This window comes from Salvelinus fontinalis, chromosome 36 (genome assembly GCF_029448725.1).
Source record: "Salvelinus fontinalis isolate EN_2023a chromosome 36, ASM2944872v1, whole genome shotgun sequence".
In the NCBI taxonomy this organism is placed as follows: domain Eukaryota; kingdom Metazoa; phylum Chordata; class Actinopteri; order Salmoniformes; family Salmonidae; genus Salvelinus; species Salvelinus fontinalis.
The window spans coordinates 10,601,712-10,625,287 of record NC_074700.1 but is presented as its reverse complement, the minus strand read 5'-3'; the positions used below and the strand labels follow the sequence as shown (position 1 = coordinate 10,625,287).

At 41.8% G+C, this 23,576-nt stretch overlaps 1 protein-coding gene across 50 annotated transcripts in view; it reads right to left on the bottom strand.

Annotated features, from left to right (window-relative positions):
* LOC129835195 (receptor-type tyrosine-protein phosphatase delta-like) overlaps window positions 1-23,576 on the bottom strand; it is a 678,254-nt gene that overhangs the window by 79,191 nt on the left and 575,487 nt on the right. For 32 of the 50 annotated variants that reach the window (XM_055900635.1, XM_055900637.1, XM_055900636.1 and 29 more), the window contains 9 exons: window positions 11,821-12,009; window positions 10,587-10,595; window positions 9,801-9,818; window positions 7,677-7,787; window positions 6,101-6,112; window positions 3,098-3,367; window positions 1,406-1,987; window positions 664-809; window positions 402-546 (listed from right to left, as the gene is read on the bottom strand). In XM_055900635.1, the coding sequence (XP_055756610.1) occupies window positions 402-546; window positions 664-809; window positions 1,406-1,987; window positions 3,098-3,367; window positions 6,101-6,112; window positions 7,677-7,787; window positions 9,801-9,818; window positions 10,587-10,595; window positions 11,821-12,009 (1,482 nt within the window). The remainder of the gene's footprint in view (window positions 1-401; window positions 547-663; window positions 810-1,405; window positions 1,988-3,097; window positions 3,368-6,100; window positions 6,113-7,676; window positions 7,788-9,800; window positions 9,819-10,586; window positions 10,596-11,820; window positions 12,010-23,576) is intronic. The other 18 variants (XM_055900643.1, XM_055900644.1, XM_055900672.1 and 15 more) reach the window with 5 other exon arrangements.

Below are 23,576 nucleotides of genomic sequence, written 5' to 3'. Positions count from 1 at the left end.
CTTCTGTATATAGTGTGACCTTGTCGGTTGACTTCACAGGAGAGCCCTGGTGAACGCTGTCCATGCAGCTATTTGAAAGTGAATAGGTGCATGGTCAGGTTCCAAACACCCCGTTTCAGCTCCAATCGCTGCAGAACGTGTCAATTTTCAAAGTCACCCACTTCTTTCGATTACATACTTTTTTTTATTAAGAGTCATCCACCTCTTTCAATGACATTCACTTTGTATCATGTCATCAACATATTTTGGGCAAAAGGTTGTGGAATTAGAATTTGCATTTCTAAATTGACAAAGGTAGATGCGTTTGAAAATTGATTTGATTGAATTTATTTCTCTCCAAGGTGTTTCCACATCCAGTGGTAAACTGTCTGGCCAGAGCTTAGATATGGAAGAGGACCTACGTGTTTGAGGGGTTTCTGCAGAGATCTCATTGGTGTAGGCTCCGATACCATGCTTACTGCGCGCGGCTAGCTGGAAAGTATAAGTAGTGAAGGGTTTCAAGTCCTTCAGCAGGTATGTGGTGGTTGGCTCAAAGCTGATTCGTTTCTGTTGAGATAATGGTATGTCATCAGATCAGAACAATAAGAAAAAGGTATACCATTGGGTGTAAGATACACTGGGCCAGTATAGCTAGCCATATTTTGAATATGAGAAACCAGTTACCTCCTCCTTGTCGTCCCCCTTCTTGTACAGAAGTTCATATCCCATGATTTGATTGTCTTGTCCGGTCTGTGCAGGGGCTATCCACGATAGTAGTATACTTGTTTCGGATTTGGCTTCCCCTTTGAAGTCGGTCGGTTGAGAGGGGACTGGGAAAGCAATACAAATACACATTTGGTCCACTAAACCAATGATACTAATTGTCACTTCCATCGTACTTCTGCTAAAACATATTTGACGAGTGCTGCTGCTGGTACTACTGCGGCTATGTTTATTAATAATAACATTAGTAGTAACCTGTTATTAATATATGATTACTATTACCTGTTATTGCTACTATTACTTTATATATTTGAATGAAGTAAACAAGGCCCCAATCTTGTTTATTAAACTGTGATTTTTGTCATTCAGAATGACAAATTAAAAAGGAAATTGCTTGGCACTCAAGAGCCAAAAGAGATTTCAAGTGTTTACAGCTGTGGTCAAAGATGAGGAGACTTTTATCTAACAGGACAGAGTGAGTGAAGTGTTTTCTCAGAAAGACACTTAGCTGTCGAATTAGCCTGTTGATACTCTCCACTGCAGAGTTGGTTGATGTGCTTGTTTACTCATAACTCAAACATTGCAGCGCTTCAGCTCCTACAATAATGTATCGACTAGCTCACATACAGTTAATGTTATTGTCCATGTAAAGGCTTTGGTCCAAACAAAATCACACAAAAAGCCGGCTACACACAGATCTTACCCCCCGTCTTGGCAATGATCTGGAGATCTGCAGATAAAGGTCCATCGCCCACCGACGTGTAGGCCAGGACCTTAATGTAATAGGTCTTGTTAGGGATGAGGCCTTGAATGGTGAGGAAGTTTGACCCACGCACTATCTGCTTCTCCCACAAGTTGACGTGCTGGGCAGAGTCCATGGTGTAGTACACACGGTAGCCCATAATCTGCCCATTGGCCTCCTCTGGTTCGTCCCAGTGGATAATGGCTGTGGTGGCACTGAGCATACGACCCCTGACCTGCCTGGGCGCCGTGCTAGGTGCCTGCTCGGCCGTCTTGGCTTCGATGCCATCGCTGGGTGGCCCACGCCCGATGTTGTTCACCGCCACCACTCGGAACTCGTAGTCCGAGTAGGGACTGAGGCCACCCACGCTGTATCGAGTGGTGGCCACGCCGTCGATCTCCTTGTATGTGTCCTCTGAGATCTTGGACTTGTGCTGGATGATGTAGTAGGAGACAGGCTCAGGGTTGCCTGAGTCCCACGTCAGCGTGATGCTGGTGGCCGTGCGCTCCGTCACCAAGGGAATGCCGGGCGGCTTGGGCAATGCTGGAATAACAAACAAATAAGATATGATTTAAAATATGCATGCTCAATATACATGGTTAATCTACAAATGACTATAATGTACAAATAACAGTTGTGGGCCAAACACTAGGCCCAATTCCTGTGGATTAACACCGCTATTTTTTTGTTATAAAGAAGAGAAGATTGGTGACTTATTGGTGACTTATCGAAGGAAAATGGGTTATCCTCACTTGAAACACATAATAACTAACAACAGGCAGAAGCCTTGAACATTTCATATGAATTCCTCAGGCATTATCACATTTCCATGAATAGGCTGACTGTGAGTAGGCTGACGATAACAATAATAGCATTCCTACCCTTCATACTGTAGATTTATTTTCAGACTGTATATTATAAAAGGTCATATTTGTTTTAATCTTGCCTTACTTATTAGTATGCCACGTCAGTGCATTATAACCATATTTGAACTATTGTAAAACCGATAAAGGGCCAAAAGTCCTGGAAGCCTCCCAAGTACAACAAAATACGTGCTTTTCTCTGCTGTTACCTCCACCGGTGGCATGAATTGAAAGATATGAGAGCGATGGATTCTCGTTATATGCCACCTCAAATGTAGGATCTGGAATCTCTCTAGTATGCAGCGGAGGAGATATGATTACACTCCGATAAGAATCGTGAAGACCAAACAATACCCACTGTGCGCGCGTACACACACACACACACACACACACACACACACACACACACACACACACACACACACACACACACACACACACACACACACACACACACACACACACACACACACACACACACACACACACACACACACACACACACACACACACACAGGGTTCTTTGGCTGTCATCAGGTAGAACCCTTTTAGAACCCAAACGGTTCTACCTGTAACCAACACGGGTTCTTCAAAAGGTTCTCTTATGGAGACAGCCAAATAAAACTGTTTTTTGGGGGGGGGGTAGAGCTTTGGTGTTTAACTCCCCTGGTTGAAAGATAACCCTTTCACTGATTCTCAATCTAGCATCTGGTGTCAACACATCCCAGGCTTTAGGAACCCTCCTTCTGAGACCAACAAAACATGACAGGAAGAAGTAAACAGGCGCTACCTTTCACCGTGATCTGCGCCACCGCCTCAATAACCCCGAGAGTGGACATGGCTACGCAGGTATAGTTGTTAGACTGGCGGACGTCAGTGAGCTCCAAAACGTTTCGCCCTATGGGCATGTCGTCCTCGGGCGTCAGATCTTCGGCTCCCAGCATCCATTTGACGTAGGGCATGGGGGAGCCCACCGCCACACAGGTGATGTTGACGCTGCCTCCAGGCATGATCTCATTGTCCGTAGGCGGGATGGAGAACCGCGGGGGCACCCGGCGCACTACAGAAGACAGAGGGTAGGGGTAACAACTCATACAAGCTGCACAAGGCCAAGGTTTCCCATCAACGGCCGAGAAAAAAACAGACTCATAAGTTATATACACGGATAACAAATATATTTACCAACTTGCCAGAAATGTTACTTTTATATCTAATGTAATATATTTAGACATGGATCTTTTATTCTGTGATGGTTGGATGGAGAGTACAACACACAGTTGCACACACAACTCGGTCCAGGCCTAGCAGGGCTCGATGATGGGACTAGCTATGGACTAACAATCACAAACACCATGCATAAATGATACCATTCATACAGATATAAAGAGAACAGCACAGAGGAACTGGAGGGTCGACAGCATGCCAGAGTGAAGTGATCAAGAGAACAACTTCAATGCTGCGTTCTTCCAGTTGATGTGGCGTAAATGTGCCGCGTCACATTGTCACATCACACATACAGATGCTCCGTGGTGGAGACACATCCAACTATGGTACAAGTACATGGAATATGGTGCAACTCTGCTTCTCAGATCAAATAAGTGGAAACACGTTCCAAAATAACCACATTCGAAGTAGAAACTAAAACCAAATCAAAATTTGAAACCGATCCAAAAACAAATTGATTGAAAATAAATGATGCAGCACTATGCACATGGAAAGATACAAGGCCGGGTCCTGTCATGGGGGCTTGGGCTCACTGTCATGCAAACGGGAAGATACAAGGCCGGGTCTTGTCGTGGGGTCTTGGGCTCTCTGTCATGCACACAAGCACATAGCTGGCTTGGAAAGGCAACCATGGTTGGGAATTGGAAGGAGAGAGGAGGATTGAGAGGGAAAATAAATAGTAACACAGACATACAAAAAACAGATATCAAACATGGGGAGGGTGCCTAGGGTTAGGCTGGCACCTTTGGGTTGCTCGGAAATAAACACGACTGGCTATTATTAAGCTAGAGTTGCCAGGGCAGGACGAATGCACAGCGTCACTGAACAGATATGGGGAAGTGCTACAGTGTGACAGGACAGGACAGGGAGAGGCAAAGGAGTCATCTTAACACAAATCACAATGTTTTCTGAGGTTTGACTTAGGTAGTTAACCACACATGATTCAAACACATCATATAAGGTAAGAGGATTTAAGGGACAGGGACTGGAAAAGGGGAAGAAGAATACAGGAACTGGGTTTGGATTTTAATACATTTCTAGGGAGGAATGACATTAAAGGAATGAAGTCAGTGTTACTGCTTATAGTACTCAGAATGAATAAAGGCCCCAATAGACCAGTCTCCTTGGATACTCAGAGACGTAATGGTGGGAGTATTTGGGGAATGTTGTTTACTCTTCCATGCGCCTTGGAAAGATTAATCACTCTGGTGCTTTGGCGGTGTACCTCGGTGATACTAATAAAGAGTGAAACACTCCCATCTTCCCAATCACTTTTAATTAAAATTAAACAAGCTTCTCTTTCGAATATGTGGCACAAAGATGAGCCTTCACTAATGTAATGGCAAGAGCCATTGGATTTTCTCGCTGTATGTGGCCATTAATATACATTAACATGATGTGATGTAAAACTGAGCGTTAGCTAAAATAGCATTTTTTGCTAATAGCATTGTTGGCTAATAGCATTGTTTGCTAACGCTACAAGCCTGAATCTACATGTAGCATTAGCGAACGTGTTCAACCGCCATCACATTTCATACAGCACATTCTGCTAAGCAGATTGCTCCTCTCCAGAGAGAAGGAATTTCAGAGAACTCCTTGCATTATTAAACACAACTTATAACTCGCTTAATATTTAATTAATATCCAATTGGATCACAATCCACCAAGACATAATGTTATCATACTCATTTGAATATCATTACATTTGTCAAGTCTTGAGCCTATTGCTCCAAATACATTATGGTTTCATCTCACAAGGCTATGCTACCATAACAGCTGAGCACTAGACCTCGCCACTGACAATAACAAAGGAGAATTTAGCTTATAGATTTAAATATATATATTTCTCTGATACTATGACGAAGAGCAATAGAGGGAACATTTTCATCCAGTCTTAGTTAGTCAAATGGCTGCTCAGTGGGAATTCTTTGCTCATTTTCCTGTGCCTAGGCAGGCCGCAGAGTGTGGCAGCACTTCATTCCAGGAGCCTGTAGTGATAGAGGACACCCTTCCTGCTCCGGTGCTGCGGCTCAAGTTGGCGCTGTGCTCTTTTGTGCCGCCTGCCGTTGTCACGGCGTTGACCTGAGTTACCAAGCAGGAACACTAACAAGCTAAGGACACCGAGGGGCGGGGGCAAAGGGTAGGGGTGAGGCTGAGAACAGAGGTGAGGGGGGGATCTCTAGCTTGAGCATAAACAGGTCACCATGCAAATACTCCCGAAGATGCAAATATTATCCCACACCCTCCCACCACACTAAAGCTGCACTATCCCTTCCATTACATGCACCACTTTTTGGACAGTCAAGCATTGTAGCCAAGACCAAGGGAATTCCTCATGGAAAAAAATGTACTGAGCAACTAAGCAGAAACAATAATAATACAAGGCTATAAATAATAATGAACCAAGGAGAGAACAAAACGAGAGAGAAAAATGGCACGCAGGTGCAACTACTGTACATTCACTTCATTTGTTTTCTTGATATTTTTTATATATTTTTTTATGTTTGCAATAAATGAGTTTCTTTAGTTTCAGTTTTGTAAGGCGGTATAAAAGTAAAAAAACACCAACCTTCTCGCAGCTCTGAGGGATGTAGGGGGTTTGATGCAGAACACAATGAAATGAGGAAAGGAGAAGAAAACAAGGGAAACACAGAGAGAGTAAAAAGGCCATGTTCAAGGCGTTCAAAATGCTACTTTGAAGGACCTCCTGTCACATGGTGACATCCCCCTCATACCCTGGTTTAGAGGCAGACGTCTTAACTAGCACCACTTCAACATGTTAAGCATTTTGAGGGTTGAAATAATTTGCTATGTTTAGCATAGAATACAATCCTATCCCAGTCATGTGGTTGGCTTGTATCGAGTGCTAAGGATGAACATATATGTGCTATGTGTAGGTTGGGTTTTACATACAGATGTTCTGCATGTTGAAAATGTGAGCGATGCAAAAAGTCCTAATATGATATCCAGAAAGATATCGCTGTTCAATTTGGTCAATATCCACTTTCAGTTTGTTCCACCCAATCAAATATCTGTTAACTCACCATTATTCAGTATTCTAAGTATTGTCATTGACTGTGTTTTAAATGAATGATCTGTGATGATACTGCAAACCACAAGACTCGAACAGAATTAGAGATAATAGTTTTGAAAGAAAAATAGCTACAGCTGGCAATTAAAATATTCATATTAAATTCATGAAAAACTATTTTATTTAAAATAATAATAATATCCAATGGTGTTCAAAGATTGATATAAAAATGTAACAATGGCCTTAATCTTATCAGTAAACACACAATAATATTTATTACAATGGACTTAAACTATGTAATGTGACTTTCACATCGAAAGCCGAACCTCAAGACAGTTCATGATAATTGGAACAAAGATTTGTGATAGCTCAAGAAGGTGCTATGAAGGCCACAATACAGTGTTACCTTTCAAGGAATTTTCACTTATAAGAAAATCAGCAAATCAATTTATGTGCTGATGCTATCACCATTAACTTAAACATTAAAATTGTTGCAAAAACAATAGCTGATTTTCATCACGTAGTTAAAATTCGTTATTTAGAAAATCTACATTTATCTGATGACTACATACAATCACTATTAAATATAATCTCAGCACTTTTAAAACTGTATTGACAAAGAGTTAAAGGTGTCCTTCCAATGTTGCTCAAAAGAGAAAAAAGAAAAGAAACAGAAAGATCAGAGAGGATCTGCTACTATGAAAAGAGGGGATTGGTGGAGGGGTTGTCCACCTGTTTCCCCTCAAGGTACATTTGGGAGTAAAAGGCAATTAGTAGGTAAAACACACCAAGCAGTCAAGTCATTGGAGTTAGACAGGAAAATGAACAGAAAGACAGAAAACAGAACACACAGGTTTAAATCAGTGCAGGTTGGTCAAATAGAACAAAAGAGCCATACTTACAAGTACCTCACTGGACATGAACATTTGTACTGGATCACTAACTCCAATACCCAGAATTACCCAGTTTTGAACACCCATCTCACCAGTTGTACCATAATATACCATACCAAATACCACTTTAATGTTTTCTTCTATATATTTTTTCTTATCAGAATGTGGGTAACCTGCTTCCAAAGGAGAATACCGTTGTTGTTTTGTTGTCACGTTCCTACCTCTGACGTATAGATTGGCGGGGGCAGAATAACGGGTTCCATCGTTGTTGGTGGCGACGCACTCGTACTTCCCCTGGTCGGACTCTTCGCTCTGCTCAATCTGGAGGGCCCCTGCGTGGGAATAGAAGGTAGGTGCCGGACACCATTGGTTTAGTGTCAGCCATTTTTTATATAGTTAACCAACTTTTTTTTAAACTTGCTTGCCTGGTCAGGGACCAACATGTTATTGAAGCCCCCTCACTCCTAGACTTGCTCTTTTTATGAATCGATGAGGGTACATCGTAAAATCGGCTACCATTGTAACTAGCGTAGAGGGATTTTTTTTGTATCTGTAGGGATCATTTGCACAGAGGATAGTTTACTTCACCATTGACCAACACAACCTTATTTGTTTCGCAAATAGGCATTCTTCTTGTAACTTGACAGTTTTCCCCTAACATTACACCAGCCTGATGTATCAAATGTGTGACATCTTTATTACATATTTTCTGTAATTATAAAAAGACTAGTTAGTATAACATCAATCATGGATAGTTTTAGTCAGATAGCTTTATACTATCAGGCCTACAGAAATCTTAGGGGAGCAAATAAACATTTAACAACCATGGAAAAATATTTAACATTTAACATTTACCTCATTGTTGACATCAGAGGATAAAAACCAACCTACATACATGTTGCAGGGTCTAAAAAGGCACTCAACTTTAATACCAGTGTGAAAATATGTCATAGTATAGCTCGACTTTGAGGGATAGGGGCAAGCCCTGCAATGTACAACATTTCACTGGACTGTCAATATGGGGATGAGTGAAACTGCTTCAAGGAAGCATGGATCAAACAAAAGAGGTTTACAGTATACAAAAGCAGCATAACAAGGGAGGACAATTAAAAAATTAATTTGGGTATGAATTTTAGCATATTCAATCACAGATCTAATATCAATCAAATAAATTTAGGACCTCATCTAGTCAAAGTCGGTTAGAAAAATGCAGCACTTACAAAAAAATGGGAAAAAAATGCTGCTGAGATATGTGAAAAAATACTTATCATAATATCGTTTTACCAATATATCACCCTCTGTCACAAAACTTTTGACATGCAGATCTTGTCCAAAGAGCAAGAAATGTATGTCGGCACAACTTACAACCTTTTGACAACCCTTAGCTGAAAAATAAAATGCAATTGTATTAGAAGACAAAATTCAAAATGGTGGCCTTGATCCGACAAGAAGGCAACCAACCACTGCGTTAGCTTGTGAAAGCTACAAAAGACACCCATAAAAATCCACCAATGGGATCCGCAGTGTGGTGTCATATGACCAGGGGAAAAATGGCTTATGCATCAATCACTCTCCAATTCCCAAACGGCAAAAATGGACCCGCCAGGTCCTCGCCAGACTCAACTGTTTGCCTTCCCCCAAACCCTGAAGAATAAAAAAACGTCAAAAAGTAAAATAGCCTTCAAACCCAAGAAAAGTAAGAAAAATAGGTGAAAGAGGAAAAAAGCACCCGGAGAAACTTTATCAAAAAAGTAGTTGTTTGGGCTTTTTTTTTACACAAGGTACAGGAGAGGAAAGCAAATAGAATAAATTAAAAAATAGGCTTGCAAAGATAGAAAGAATTCTTTGGGAGAAAAAAGCAGAGTAAAGGAAATGTTGTCTTCAGCATGCCTGCGTGATTCCACAGCATCTGTGCATAATTTTAGTGCTGAACAAGAGCAGCTAAGGGGGAAAAATGTTTGGTTGTTTTAGTCGGACAAAAAGAGGGACACATGAGCGCTATGGCCAAAAAGAAAACAAAAAAATGAAAGAACAATTAGAGTTTGAAAAAAAAGTTGTCATTGGATATGCTTCTTTGAGCCGGAGCAAGCATATCACAACTGAGTTTTTTGAAAAAGGCTCTTCAAATCAAAATTCAAAGGAGGAAATAAAGCATAGACAAAAAATGGAGATTGGATGGAGTCAACAGAACAGGACAAATAAGAAGGAAGGTCGATAATGGGAACGAAATGGGATTTGGAGTTGGGAAACAGGACAAAAATGAAGGCGGTCGGGCGGATGGATGGGACGACAGCAAGAATGAATTTGTTTTGTTCATTCTGTGAACATCAGTTCAGCACTCTTACCTCTTATTGGTGTACCACCTGGGTGGATAATATGAATGCAAATAAGATTAGAAAGAAGAATCATTAGTAGGAGAAGATACAGGCTGGGGGCTTTGGAAGAAGAATCAAATTAGACTTAACAGAGTACGTAAATAAAGCGGACTAGAGGAAAGAGAAATGAGAAAGAGAGAGAGCTAGAAAGAGAGAGAACTCTGTACTCTATTGGCAAAAAAAGACAGGATTCATCTTAGGAAGGTATCATAGGTCAGAAAAGGTCAGAGAACGTTGTACAGTGGTGTGCCACAGGGGAGGTGCCATTTTGGAAGTGGCATGGATTCTGAAGACCATCTACTGAAGGGAAGGCTTGGAGGAGTTTGAATATGAGAGGGAAGATACTCGTTTAAGAGACCTGGAACCCTTTAGCTTGACCTCCTAGTAATCGCTAAACATCTGCTTAAATCTCTTTAGTGGTGGTAGGCTATACAGTATTGAGTGAGTGAGTGAGTGAGTTTGTGAGTAGGTGAGTGAGTGATTGACCATACAGTGAGGGTAGATAGGTAGGTTTTATTACTAAGGTGGGGGATATGGCATCTACCGGGCTAAAGCTGGGTGAAATGTGTGTGCTCTGGAAAAGGTGCCTGTATTGCTTATATGAAAGCTTTGTGGGGGGAACGTATGTGTGCCACTAGCGTTATCTTTGTGTCTACACTAACTGTTAGTAAAATGCATGCCATGCATTTTATTAATAGTTATAACATGAAGAAAAATTAGTTGGGAGTGAAGTGTGCTTCAGAACTAAGCACTTACCAAAGGATTCTGTAGATTTAAATACGGAGAGAAGAAAGACAGCATAAAAATATTATTATATTCCTTAGGTTAAGTTACATTAGTTTTTTTGTCAGAGTTAAAACTTTATCAACTCTACGTCACAGGAAAATCAAAGTCGCACATTAAAAAAAGAGGGTTAATTTACACAGATTCTGTTAACAATAAGGTAAAGGAGGGTTAACAAGACATTTTAACAAAGGACAGTTGTGAAATCTGAAAAGGCAGGTGGTCAAACGTAGAAGACGAATTGTACCAGAAGTAGTGCAAAATCTCAAATAGGAATGCTAATAGTAAATATTGCCAGCCAAACTACAAGTTAAGTAACGCTAGCATATATCCGATGGATTCTGAATTTCTAATGCTTTACCGCATTAAAAGGAAACTTGGAATATTCAGAGGAATGGGATGAGGAAGTATTGGGAATAAGCCACAGGCAAAGAGAATAAAAATCTGGAGTCTACGTGGAAAAGCAGGGAGTAGATCCAGAGAGAGTCAATAAGGGACTGGGAAAGCTAGACACAAGCCTCACACACTACTGTGGCTACTTAAGACCGGAAAACATTCCGGAAGGAATAGGTGCCTCGACTGAAGTTTATATTTTCTGTTTTAATACAACTGTTAGTTTAAATCACAACAACAAAAGACAAAGAATTAGAAAAGGAAATAGCCTGAATGTCTTCCTATTCACTCCGTTCTGGAATTTTCTCTTGGAGCCTTTAAAAACAACAAAATTACTAAAAACCACGGGTGCTCCTTTGCAAGTTCTGAATGAAGCCCAATGTTGAATATTCATCATTTTTTGATAAAACAAGAGATATAAAACAAAAGAGAATGGATCCGTCAAACACTGCATCGAGGCAGTCAAAGGGAATCAACTAAACTTAACCAAAAGAAAATTAACTCGTCAGAAGAACAGTCACAGCAGTGAGCAGTGTGGAAGTCAGACTGAAGCGGCAAAACACACAGAGACAACCGACGGAGCCATGACAACACCAGAGACAGGGGATGGGAGGAACAGACGACACACACCAGGATAAACACACACACTAGTAGAGAAGGAAGAAGAAGCAGTAGAAACAATGCCATTACCTACAAAATCAAAGCCAAAGAAGAAGAGGAGAAGGAAAATGAGAGAACAGAAACAGAAGGGATTAGGGTACAAATATGAAAGAGTACTCCCGGTTTAGTTCTGGTGGCGGAAGTGACACCCTACCTGATCTGAGCTGCTTGATACGTCCATTGTTGTTGGTGGTGTTGACGGGCAGGAAATCTTTGAACCAGGAGATGTCTGGGTCAGGGTTGCCGCTGGCGGCACAGAGCATGGTGGCCGTACGAGTTCGCTCTACCACTTTCAACTGGGGACCCATGTCAATGGTGGGGAAACCAGGGGGCAGTTGGTCCTCTGTGAAAACCAAGAGAAAACCATAGCTGTGAGCTCATTGAGTGCAAGTGAGAGGACTGAGAGAGGAGAGAGCCAGAGGAAGATGGCAGAAATAATTACAAGCAATAGGAGAGAGAAAGAGAGGTAGACTGTGTGTGAGTGTAGAGAATTAGAATCAACAATAATGTGTGTGAGTCAGAGAGAGAGACAGAGAGACAGAGACAGAGGGGGAGAGTGAGAGAGAGAGAGAGAGAGAGAGAGAGAGAGAGAGAGAGACAGAGAGAGAGAGACAGAGAGAGAGAGAGACAGAGAGAGAGAGAGAGACATAGAGAGAGAGAGAGACAGAGAGACAGAGAGACAGAGAGAGAGAGACAGAGAGAGAGAGAGACAGAGAGACAGAGAGACAGAGAGACAGAGAGACAGACAGAGAGAGAGAGAGAGAGAGAGAGAGAGAGAGAGAGAGAGAGAGAGAGAGAGAGAGAGAGAGAGAGAGAGAGAGAGACAGAGACAGAGAGACAGAGAGAGAGAACAAGGCAGTGGCATATAGAGAGATGTGTGCATTGTGTTCATACTATTGTCAAGTTCTAAACAGTTATTCAGTGACATCATACTATTTTCTACTTCCATCTGAGATATACTTTGCTGAAACCTTCCCTTTATTTACCAGGCTATTATATTGACATGGACAGAAAATACAAATAATATGAACATGGAGATTGAACATTTAGATAACCACTAGTCTCACAATATTCAGCAAGGCTCTGCATTTACAAAATGAGACACAAAACTTAACAGCTTTTTTAGACAGTTGACATTTGACAATGGGGTGTGTTTTGAGTATTTGTACTGTATCGAGCGTGTTTACAAGTGCATATTGGATGGTGTGACAGGAGGGTATGCATGTGTCTCTGCCACATTGCGTAAGCTTGTCTCTTCCCTGTATCCACCACAAAGTGCTGCTATTAGAAAGGGGGGCTGCTCCCCTTCCTGTTCTCTGAGATGCGAGACAAGATAACTACCGCAGCTCCAGCTCCTGTGCAAAAAAATTATAATTTTAACCAAACAAAGACAATCAAAGGCCTACATCAGCTTGTCTGGCCCCTTGAAGCTCTTAGCAGGAAGCTGCCTTCCTTTCACAGTGAGAGAAGACTTACAGAGAGCACTGGGTAACATATCCCATCCAAAATGGCTTTTGCTTTAGCTTTGTTCAGGTAGCCGCTAATGCTAAAGTGTTAATATGGAACAAGGTTGGCATACCAATGAGGCTGAAGCACACCTTAAAGCTTCGCTCTCCCTGTTGTGATATGCCTAATTAGCGTCTTTCCCTCCCTTCTCTCAAACGCCACCTATTTCGAGTCACTCTCTTCATTAAAGTTTCATGAGACACACTTCAGGCTGGAAACAGCTTTGAGCAGTCGCTGTCTCTGTGCAGCCGACGATAGCCGTGGCTGCCTTCCAATGATGCTTTCGGGTATCTGGCAGGAGAGGATACCTTAGTGCACAGGTGTCAAACTCATTCCACGGGGGGCCGAGTGTCTGCGGGTTTTCGCTCCTCCCTTATACTTGATTGATGAATTAACATCACTAATTAGTTAGGAACTCCCCACACCTGGTTGTCTAGGGCTTTATTGAAAGGAAAAACCAAAAACCTGCAGACACTAGGCCCTCCGTGGAATGAGTTTGACACCCCTGCCTTAGTGGGTAAATCCTTTTCAAGAATTGGACTTCATTACAAATGGGGAACTTTGTTTTGAGCTTCTTAACTTCCCCTCTTCAAGTTAGTGTCCCTACCTGAACCAAGGTTTACTTTAACGATTGGATGCTATTTATGAGGGCATAAGCACAGAAATAGAATGACATTCTATTGATATTCACATAGGTTTGACTGTCAACTGCTAGAAAATCACCTTGGAGAGTGTCTATGGGGTGGCTGAAACGAATTGTCAAGTCTTTGTGATTCAGAGTAATTGCAATTAAGGAAAGGGGTGAGGATTCTTATAACAACACTATTTCAAGTGTCATTAGCAATACATGTCACAAACACACAGTTTAGCATAAATCCTCAATCCAAGGTGTTACGTATGACGTAAGTATCCTGAGTATCTTCTTCTTGATCATTGGCCATTAAGGAAATTAGGTATGCCCTGGGGGTTGGTCCTATTAAAAGTTTGCTGGCGTCATGTTTCCTCGTCCTACACTAAGACCCTCACTCTCACACAACCTTGAATGTGTTCCTCATTAGTCGATAAATACCACAGCGTAGCGCGCTACTAATTTTAGCTCCATTGCGGCATATTGAGCTACCTGTTGGGGAGACACTACAGGCTACGTGCACTCTATTAACATCTTGAGTTACAAATCAATCACGCTGATGGAGAGTAGTAACTGAGGCAACTAGTGACAGAGAGAGGGAGAAGGACACGAGAAAGAGCCACAGCGTGTGCTAAGAAGAAATACAAAACGTCCACTGTTGTTTAGTATGGAGTCTGTATAGTATGGAGACTATATAGTGTGGAGGCTATTATATAAAAATAAGTCACCACAAAACATGATCTCTCATTGCATGGTAATTACCCATAGCTGATGGCAGGGATTTGGTATCAGATAAGGCTTTAAAATGTGAATCTTGGATACTCATGCAGGCCGAAATGATCAGGAGTCTGGTTATTAGTCAAATGACTTACTTTTAGTTGTTAACAACAATGAGAATAAGTTATGAGAAAAATAACCTATTTAGGGAGCCTAACATTAACATTTCTCTCACAAATATGTAACACTTAAAAACTATTTAGAGAAATGCCACCTCTCATGACTTAGGGCATACAGATAAGAATGCTGGGCAAGAAGAACGCCTTAAAAGCTTAGCTTTGCGGATTAATACATCAAATGTGACAATAAATCTACTGGTTACAGCCGTTGCCCACACTGCATAAAAGAAACAGGAAATGGTTTTAGATCCCAAGTAAAAAGAAAAAGAAGACAGGAAAAAAAAGAATAGGACGGTACATTTCTCTTTCATAAAAAGAACCTCTGTGTTAAAGTGCCATTAAAGAAATAGACTAATGAAAGAGAATGGGTTTGCAGAGGTGTTTCGTTTGAAAGGAGGGAGAGGAGGAGGAGGAGGAATTAATTGTGTGAGGTAGCTCCCACTCCCGAGCCTCCCACAGCCCGTTGCAAGGTCGAACGGAAAAATCAGTTGATTTCTAAAGCGAATCAAAAGCTACCTGCTGGAACACAATAGCCAGGAACATGCCTCCGAATATGGACGCATGTTGACTATCATAATGGGATGTGACAATCTGTGCAGCCTAAAAACCAACTCTGTAGAAAAGTACAATGTAGCGTTGAAGGAACAAAAAGGTGCTCAGGAGATCATAATTTAGCCTTTCTTTGAGCAATCAAAGTTGCTCTCGTGCTGGGCAAAAGCAATAGCCTTGGAAAGTCTGCTCCATTGTCTACATGTTTAAATATATCCACTGTAAGGTCTTTGTCAGAATTATATTGTTTGACACCATATCAACTAAGTTTGAGAGATCTAAGGTATGTCATACCATGTTTCTTTCATGTCAGACAAACCGCTGTATTGCCTGTTCAATTTGTTGCCTATGATGCTGTCTTGTAGACTACGATGTTAAAGTATCCACTACACGTTGCACAATTTGAAGTTAAGTAATGTTCAAGGATGCCTTGGCATCCCTGTCATTTCCCTTTGGTTCAACTCCAATAACATATGGGCAGCTGAGACTGCCGTATTGGTCGGTCTGAAACCAATGATCTGGTAACAAAACGTTTTCTGGCCTTTTGAACACATTCCTGCGGACCTCACAATATGATTTACAGTCCTTTTGTGCAGTCGTGTTCCTCCAGAACAGCTAAGAAGTCATGACATCAGCTGTGAGGTATCTGCAGACACTGCCCAACCATAACTCTAAAACTACCCTAGGTGATATAAAAATATCTTACCGCAGTCCCTTTTCGCCTTCCTCTGCCACTTCCAGTACATTCGTTTACCTCACAGAATAAACTAGCATTGCGCTAATAAATAAAGGAGGAAATTAAACACCTTTCCTCCACTTCTGGTGTGATTAACAACTCAAATCGTCCGAAGCTGCGGCAGCATTTTCTTCAGGAGGCCGAGAGAACCAAATTAAACAAGAGTAATCGCTAGTTAATTTATGTGACAGACCTGATGTTTGTTGTATGCCTTTTTGAAAAACTGTGGAGTTATTGACAAAACAAATAATAAACAATTAATTGGGTTTTCAACTTGCGGTTACATAAATGATCAACCTGGGCTAATTCATTGCCACTCAGGGAACTATTGGCTGTTTCCTGTGATAGAATTGGAAATTGGATACGTTTTAATTTGTGTTTGTGTGTGTGGATGCTTGTGTAGCACATGGGGATGTGTAAAACGTACTATTCAGCCTGAGGCATCCCCATTTCCGCCAGTGATTAGCTAGCTTTTTGCGTGTCGCCGACTGGTAAGACGCTTCAGGAGGGTGGTCACGTGTGCTAGCAAAGCAGAGGTCCCGAGTTCGCTAGGTATGGGCTGAATCGGGAGGAAGTGATAAGCAAGCAGCATGATGTCCTTTACACTTGTATGTGCTAATGTCTGTGAGTGGGTTCTCTGTGTGTCTGTGAGTGGGTTCTCTGAGTACAGCATGCATGACATCACCATTCCGTGTGGATTGAAGTAAAACGTGAAATGCAGCATAAAGGGGCCTCTGTGTGGTTTCTTTTTCACGTCACTAGAAGAAAAAAACCTGAAAGCTCAAGGACAGTTTCAGACAAGGGAAGTTTTATAACTTTGCTCAAGACCGTACTGTATTCAACAATGGATCTACACACTAAATGAGATGGAGGGGAGTAATGCTGAAGTCACCTTCGAAAGAACTGCTGAGCACTGGTGCTTGATATAAAAGGACTCCCAATGACAATTTGCACACATTAACCAGTCAGGCCATCAGGCACTATAGGAACCTGGTGCCAAGTATGCGAGGGTAGGAAAAAAAAGAGATTGGCTCAAATAGTACCTCAGTGAGCATATTTTCACAAAATACATGAGGTCATTGGACATAAGCTCAGGCTATTAGCAAATGATGTCTATCGTTCACTCTTATGTCTCCGCAGTGTCTCCCTAACAACATGCTTCTCCACAATGACACGGGTAGCCATACAAGTATATTAAAAAAAACAATAATTTGGTAACACTAACCAGCCCTGTAAATGTCTCAACTGCTACCACCAAACCCCTCTCCCCTAACCCCAAAAAACTCTCAGAAAACACGCTGGCATGACACCCCCTTTGCACAGTCATGTAATTACAACAGACAAACATAAGTAATATTCTCCTTGGGAGGACCGCTAATTAAATCTGGCTAATTGAGTCTCGACAGACCAGACTAACATTTGGGATGTGATTAGTTACTGTTTACCCGACCAACTTAGCCCAGTTTGCGTAATGGTGTATAGAGGGAGAGAAGAGGGGGAACCCTGTTTACAGAACGATGAGGGCCTAATGTGGTTATCTCGACGGGAAGCGATTCATTAGCACAGCGAGGTGACAGTGCAGCTGAACCAAGGGGCTGAATGTCTAGTTCTTCCACTTGATATTTGCTCAACGTTGACAGAAGATTTACAGAACGATTATAAACCACTTCTTTGACAGACAGCTTCCTGTTGACACTCCAAAGACTTGACCTGGGAAGAGGAAGTCAGGAAGAGTGCACTTCCTGTGTGACATTCTTTGTCACCCTCACATGATCCTGACTAGAATATTGGTTTGTGGAATATTTTGTAAATCTATCAGTCAACACTTCTAATACAGCGATGGTAGGGCATAGGTTTCCATATATCACATTGCATTCAACTCCAACATTACCTAATAGGTACAAAGGGATGTGAGGAAAGGAAAAAGCATTTGCTGCGGTGCGGTGTACTCTCCACCCCAAAAAATGAATCCATAAAGACATAAACCTTTCTGGTCACATTCCGGCTTTAATTTCGTGCCTGCATCACGGGGATTGGATCCAGTCAGGTCTTTTTTCCCCCCAGGCGGAACAAAACTTTTCACCCCAGGCTTGAGGTTATTCTTCTGGGAAAATCCCTGCAGGCCATAATAAGATATATTTGTTGGACGTTTTTGAGCGGATACAATCTACTTAAAGAGGCTGTCACAGGTCAGTTGCTGTGGCGCCACGCAGGAGAAAGAGCGTGCTGAGACGCATTGTGGTTTGGGAATCCCTCCTGCCTGAAAATGGCGGATTATCGGAATGCTGGAATGTCGGTGGGGGAACTCTTCAAGTATGACACCCATCCGTTTAAAATGTCTCACTCCTTTTAGCTTTGTTGTACAGCATGCTCAGCTTAGGATGCGCTCTTAGTCTTCTTCTCGGTGTTCGCGAGATAAGGTTTTTCAGCCAGCACAAAAAGCCCACAAAACATTTTCCATTTCCTTTTAAATGTGACAGTAAACTATTTTCTTTCCCCCTTAAATGCCACAGCAGCGTCAACCACAGCCGTTTCTTCTCGCAGTATAGCGTGTAATGTGCAGTTAAGGCACACTGATTAGAAATGTATCTGCTGTTAAAGCGCCAAATAAATGAAGCAACAGCCTGGAAGAATTTCCCCAGGTTAGTAATGTTAATCAACTGTCTCTTTTGCTCCTGTAACACTCCTCCAATGACAATTGAGTTGGGCCTGGCTTGCTGATTGGGCATTCATTGTAAATGGGTTCTAATTAAGAATTGGTTGCTTTATGGACTTGGACAATAGTGACCTACAAGTGCAGGCAACACACACAGAACAGAGAGAGAGAGGGAACGAGAGAATGAAAGACAGAGTGCAGTGACCTCGGGAGAGGACTAAATGGAAATGGTCTTAGCATATGAAAAATGGTGCCGGAAGACAGGATAAATCATGTAATAAATCATCTCTCAGGACATAGATGAAGGAGTGAAATCTGCAGGCCCAAAAAATCTGCCAGAAAAGGCCATCTAAGGATGACTGGTGCCATGACGCACTCAGGACTTGACCATAATCCCAGGACACTGGCAGATGTCCAACAGTGTGGGACGTGTGGGTAAATTCCTTTTGACAAAGAGGACGGACTGTGCAACACTAACGTTATAGAGTTAATCTGTGCCAGCCCCTCTGTTTCAATACAGCATGTGACCCAGATGTTTACGTAGCAGTGTAGCATGCCTAGGATTTGGTATTCTTTTGTGATGGAAAAACAGTGTTTATTTTGTTTGGCCGTGGACTACAGTATGTTACTTGTAGGTGCTTAATGGTTGAGACAAACTTTTGAAGAAAAATAAGCAATGTTGTGTGGAATTGAATAGGACAGCTTATTGTACAATGACGGCATCATTCACCCTAATTTGACAAACTGTTTACATTTTACATAAAGTTCAATTCAAACATGTTAGTACATCAACTAAATGGCAAACCTGAATCCTCTTCAACAAAATGTTCCTCTCTCTGCACGAGTTCAACTGATGTATTCAATTATGTTGTTTTTGGCATTTGAGGCGGAACTGTTAATTAGGCTTTTGTTTTCTCTCAAGCAAAATTACTCGACCAAATGTAAGAGTTCGTCATGAACAAAGGCAGACACTAATGCCTCTTTGTGTTAATCGTATGACGCCATTTGCTCTCCTTTTCTCTATCTCTCATTCTCTGTTTTCCCCTACATCTTTCACAGTCCCGTTGTTGTCTTCCCCCATGCTCTACTTACAAGGCGCAGTTCTCAACGCGGTAAAAATGTGATATTTTACAGTTGAGCACATCAACGATGACAGGCCTCTAAATCTACCCACCTTTGCTTTATCAGCAATGTACAGCTGGGTTGGGATATTCCAAAATGTGACAGTTCCACCTCAAAGAGAGCCTTTTGATAGACAGAATAGAGCTGTATTTCTCCACATATCCATCATCATTTTATCTATATCCCTTTATAGAGGTGAAACTTGTCCCTGTATGCATTTTTGGACACTGAAAGTGCAATGTGATATCACTCACATATTACTGAATTATCGTGCATGCACAGATGTTTGACTGAGGAAACACTCTTCTCACTCCACTTCGATACCGAAGTGACTTTTTTGTAGCAGGTTAGGAGAACTTACGCCACGCAGGTTATGAGAATTAACCTAGCAGGTTAGGAGACTGAGGTTAAGGTTAGGAAAAGTTTCAAGGGTAAGCAAAAATTGCTTTGTATTGCTTGAAAATAGTTTGTCCATGTCTGACTGTGATTTAAATGAGCTTCTTTGAAACAGGAAATAGGGCGACAGGCTAAGAGAGGTCTTGGAAATTAGATTTCCCTTATAAACATACCCTTCCCGGGTTATTTTGGCCAAAGGAAATCTGCTTTAATACAATTTATATCTTATAATGAAATAAATTGATTTCAAAATTGATGTATTATTCATGTTTCAAGCAGAACAAGTGGAGGAAGCAGAGATTGAATAAAGGGTCTAGAATTGACACAATATAAAACAGTAAAACAATCATAACAATTTCCTACTGCTGACATCTTGGTTTCACGGGCCTTCTGTCTGTCACTGTTTGAAACAGGAAAGCTATCACCTTAATTATGCTTTTGTGACCCACCCAAAACGTATGGTCACATTTTTATGTTTATTTGTGTTAAACAGATAATTGTTCATGTGAAGCAGGAATTGTACAATTTTTGACGCATCACAACTGATAAAAGGCGTGCTGGCGGTGTGGTCTCGATATGGACTAGGATAATGGTTGTGTGTGTGTGTGTGTGTGTGTGTAAGAGAGAGAGATTAGGCTTGAGTTCTTTGGCGTGAATGGTTATTGGCCACTAGGAGTTTTGCGATACTGATATTGTCAATCGACTTCTCTTTACTGATAGCACATCAGCGCAGGCTACTCAAACACAACATATCCCTTTAATACACACTGCTGTCCACAAAGGGCTTGTTTAAGACTCAGTGACTGAGGAAATTGTAATAACATGTATGCCCATCACACTGGAACGTGATCCGCCTCGATTGTCGGATTCTGTTGGATTCCTTGTCAGATTATAACCATCTCAATGTCACCTCGGACAGAATACTTGGAATGCGTCAGATGCAAGTGAATGTGATGATCTTTGACCATCAATGGAGTCAAGTATCTCACGGAGGGGCTGGTGTAGCAAACCATGCAGAGAAACACACGTCAAAACTGCCACCGATTGCAAGGTTCTCAAGGTTGGGATGGAGCACTAAATATAATCCAAGAGAGCACACACCAAATACAGTACAATACAAGTTCCCAAAATAGTATTTGATGTTTACATCGAGATATGTCAGATAGATCATGTGACTGAATTCATTATATTGGTGTATTGCAGCAGCATATTCATCTTATTAGGGCACTACATTTAGGAATTTAAATCCATCCTATACAATATCAGATGATATGCTTCACTACACATCACTCGACTTCATGACTAGCAACATCCCCCAAAAAGCTTCCTTACATCAAAAGGCATTAGATAACCGTCAAAGTACTAATACAATCATGGCAGACGCAATCCTCATAACCAGCACTTAGTAAACGAGGCACAGCATGCATGGGGGATTTCCCAAATATATAATTCAGGCTTGTACTTGGTAGACCAGTAAAAAGCTCAGAGAACACAGACTGCCTTAAAACACAGCAGGGTGCTTTGGGCTCCAGTCTTTTTTTGGGGGGGGGGTTGAAACTCATTGAGTCAATGATGTTACATCGTGGGAAGTTACCCGCATTTGATAACATCTGATCGGTGAAAATACTACACTAGTGGCTTTAAAGCAAAAAAGAAAGGGCTGGGTAAACAGAATCTTCCCGACAACTGACATTCACAAATGCATGTGGGAATTGTCGGTGCTCCATAATCCCCTGGGGATTTGGAAAGCAAATGAATAGTTCAACTTTGCAGTGAAAGCCCCTGGCCCAGTTACCTCGGCTGTGTAAACATCTGGGATTGGGTGACCCTGGGCAAACAGTATCAGGTATTTGGAACAGTGAGCCAAGTACAGCTGGTGTTGATAGTCATGTAATCGCACCATGCGTTGAGTAATAGACAGCATCTAGACAAATTAGCAGACATTGATGTTTGGGAAGCACTGATACTATGTATGCAGTATGTAACTGAGTTACGGGTGATATAGTTGTAACTGGTGAGTGTAGTCAAGGTCCTACAAGCAGTCAGTAAAGGCAATTAAACCAATTGTACAGTAGGATAAAAATCTATTATTTTGCCTATTTCCAAGTGCAGTAGTAAGGGACTGTGGTGTTTCTACCATGCCTCCCAAACAGAGAATGGCATCAACTGTACCCTGCACAACAAATGTTCCTCTTAAAAATTATGCGGCTAATTTACAGAGCACAAAGTTAAATTTGTGAAAATCGCTGGGACTGAGTGCATTTTCAACTTCTGCTGTGTTTTTCACCTTCCATCGCCTGTGGGGTTGAACAGGATGAGTTGTGAAATTGTGTCCGGTCTGCTCATTAACATAATGTATCAGCTTTGACAAGAGGCTAGGTATCCCATTACAACGAGAGGGAGAGAGTGAGGGAGTGAGGGAGGGAGTGTGGGAGGGAGGGAGAAAAAAGGGGGAAAGTGAGACAGAGAGAGAGGAAGGGAAGGTGAGAGAGAGAGAGGGAGAGACGGAGACAGTAGGGAAGAGAGAGAGAGAGAGAGGTTAGAGGGTGGGGGAGGAGAAAGCTCTCTAACCTCAGCCATTTTGTCTCAGTGAAAAATAGTATCCTCTCCCCACTCGCTCTCTCCACTGATTGTTTCCTTATAAATCCCCTTTGAGATTCCATAATTCATTGAATGCTTCTTATTTGCTATTAAAACACACTCAGCTAATGCGTAAGATTATGGGGACTCGGTTGCAGCGTAAATCAATTAGTCATTGGCTGCTTTATTTTCTATTTTCCAAAACCTCACTCACAGAAGAACACTCCCAGTCATTCTTCATTCAGGATGACACTTAAAAACTTGCATTTAAAAGTCCAGGAATCTATGTATAGAAAGGAGGTTTAAAACCAATTAGCTAACAATAACATGGAGCCTCTTTACTGCAAACTATTATGGATTACAAAGGGAAACCCAGCCGCGAGCTGTTCAGTGGCACAAACCTATCAGACTACCTAGATACCTTCTATGCTCGCTTCGAGGCAAGCAACACTGAACCATGCATGGGAGCACCAGCCGTTCCGGATGACAGTTTGATAAAAGCTCTCCGTAGCCGATGTGAATAAGACCTTTTAAACAGGTTAACATTCACAAGGCCGCAGGGCCAGATGGATTACCAGGATAGGTACTAAGAGCATGTGCTGACCAGCTGGCAAGTGTCTTCACTGATATTTTCAACCTCTCCCTGACCCAGTCTGTAATATCTACATGTTTCAAGCAGACCACAATAGCCCCAGTGCCAAGAAGTGCCAGGGTAATCTGACTGAATGACTATCGCACTGTAGCACTCACATCTGTAGTCATAAAACACTTTGAAAGGCTGGTCATGGCTCACATCAATGGTATGGGCCCTCAGATCCTCAAAAAGTTCAACAGCTACACC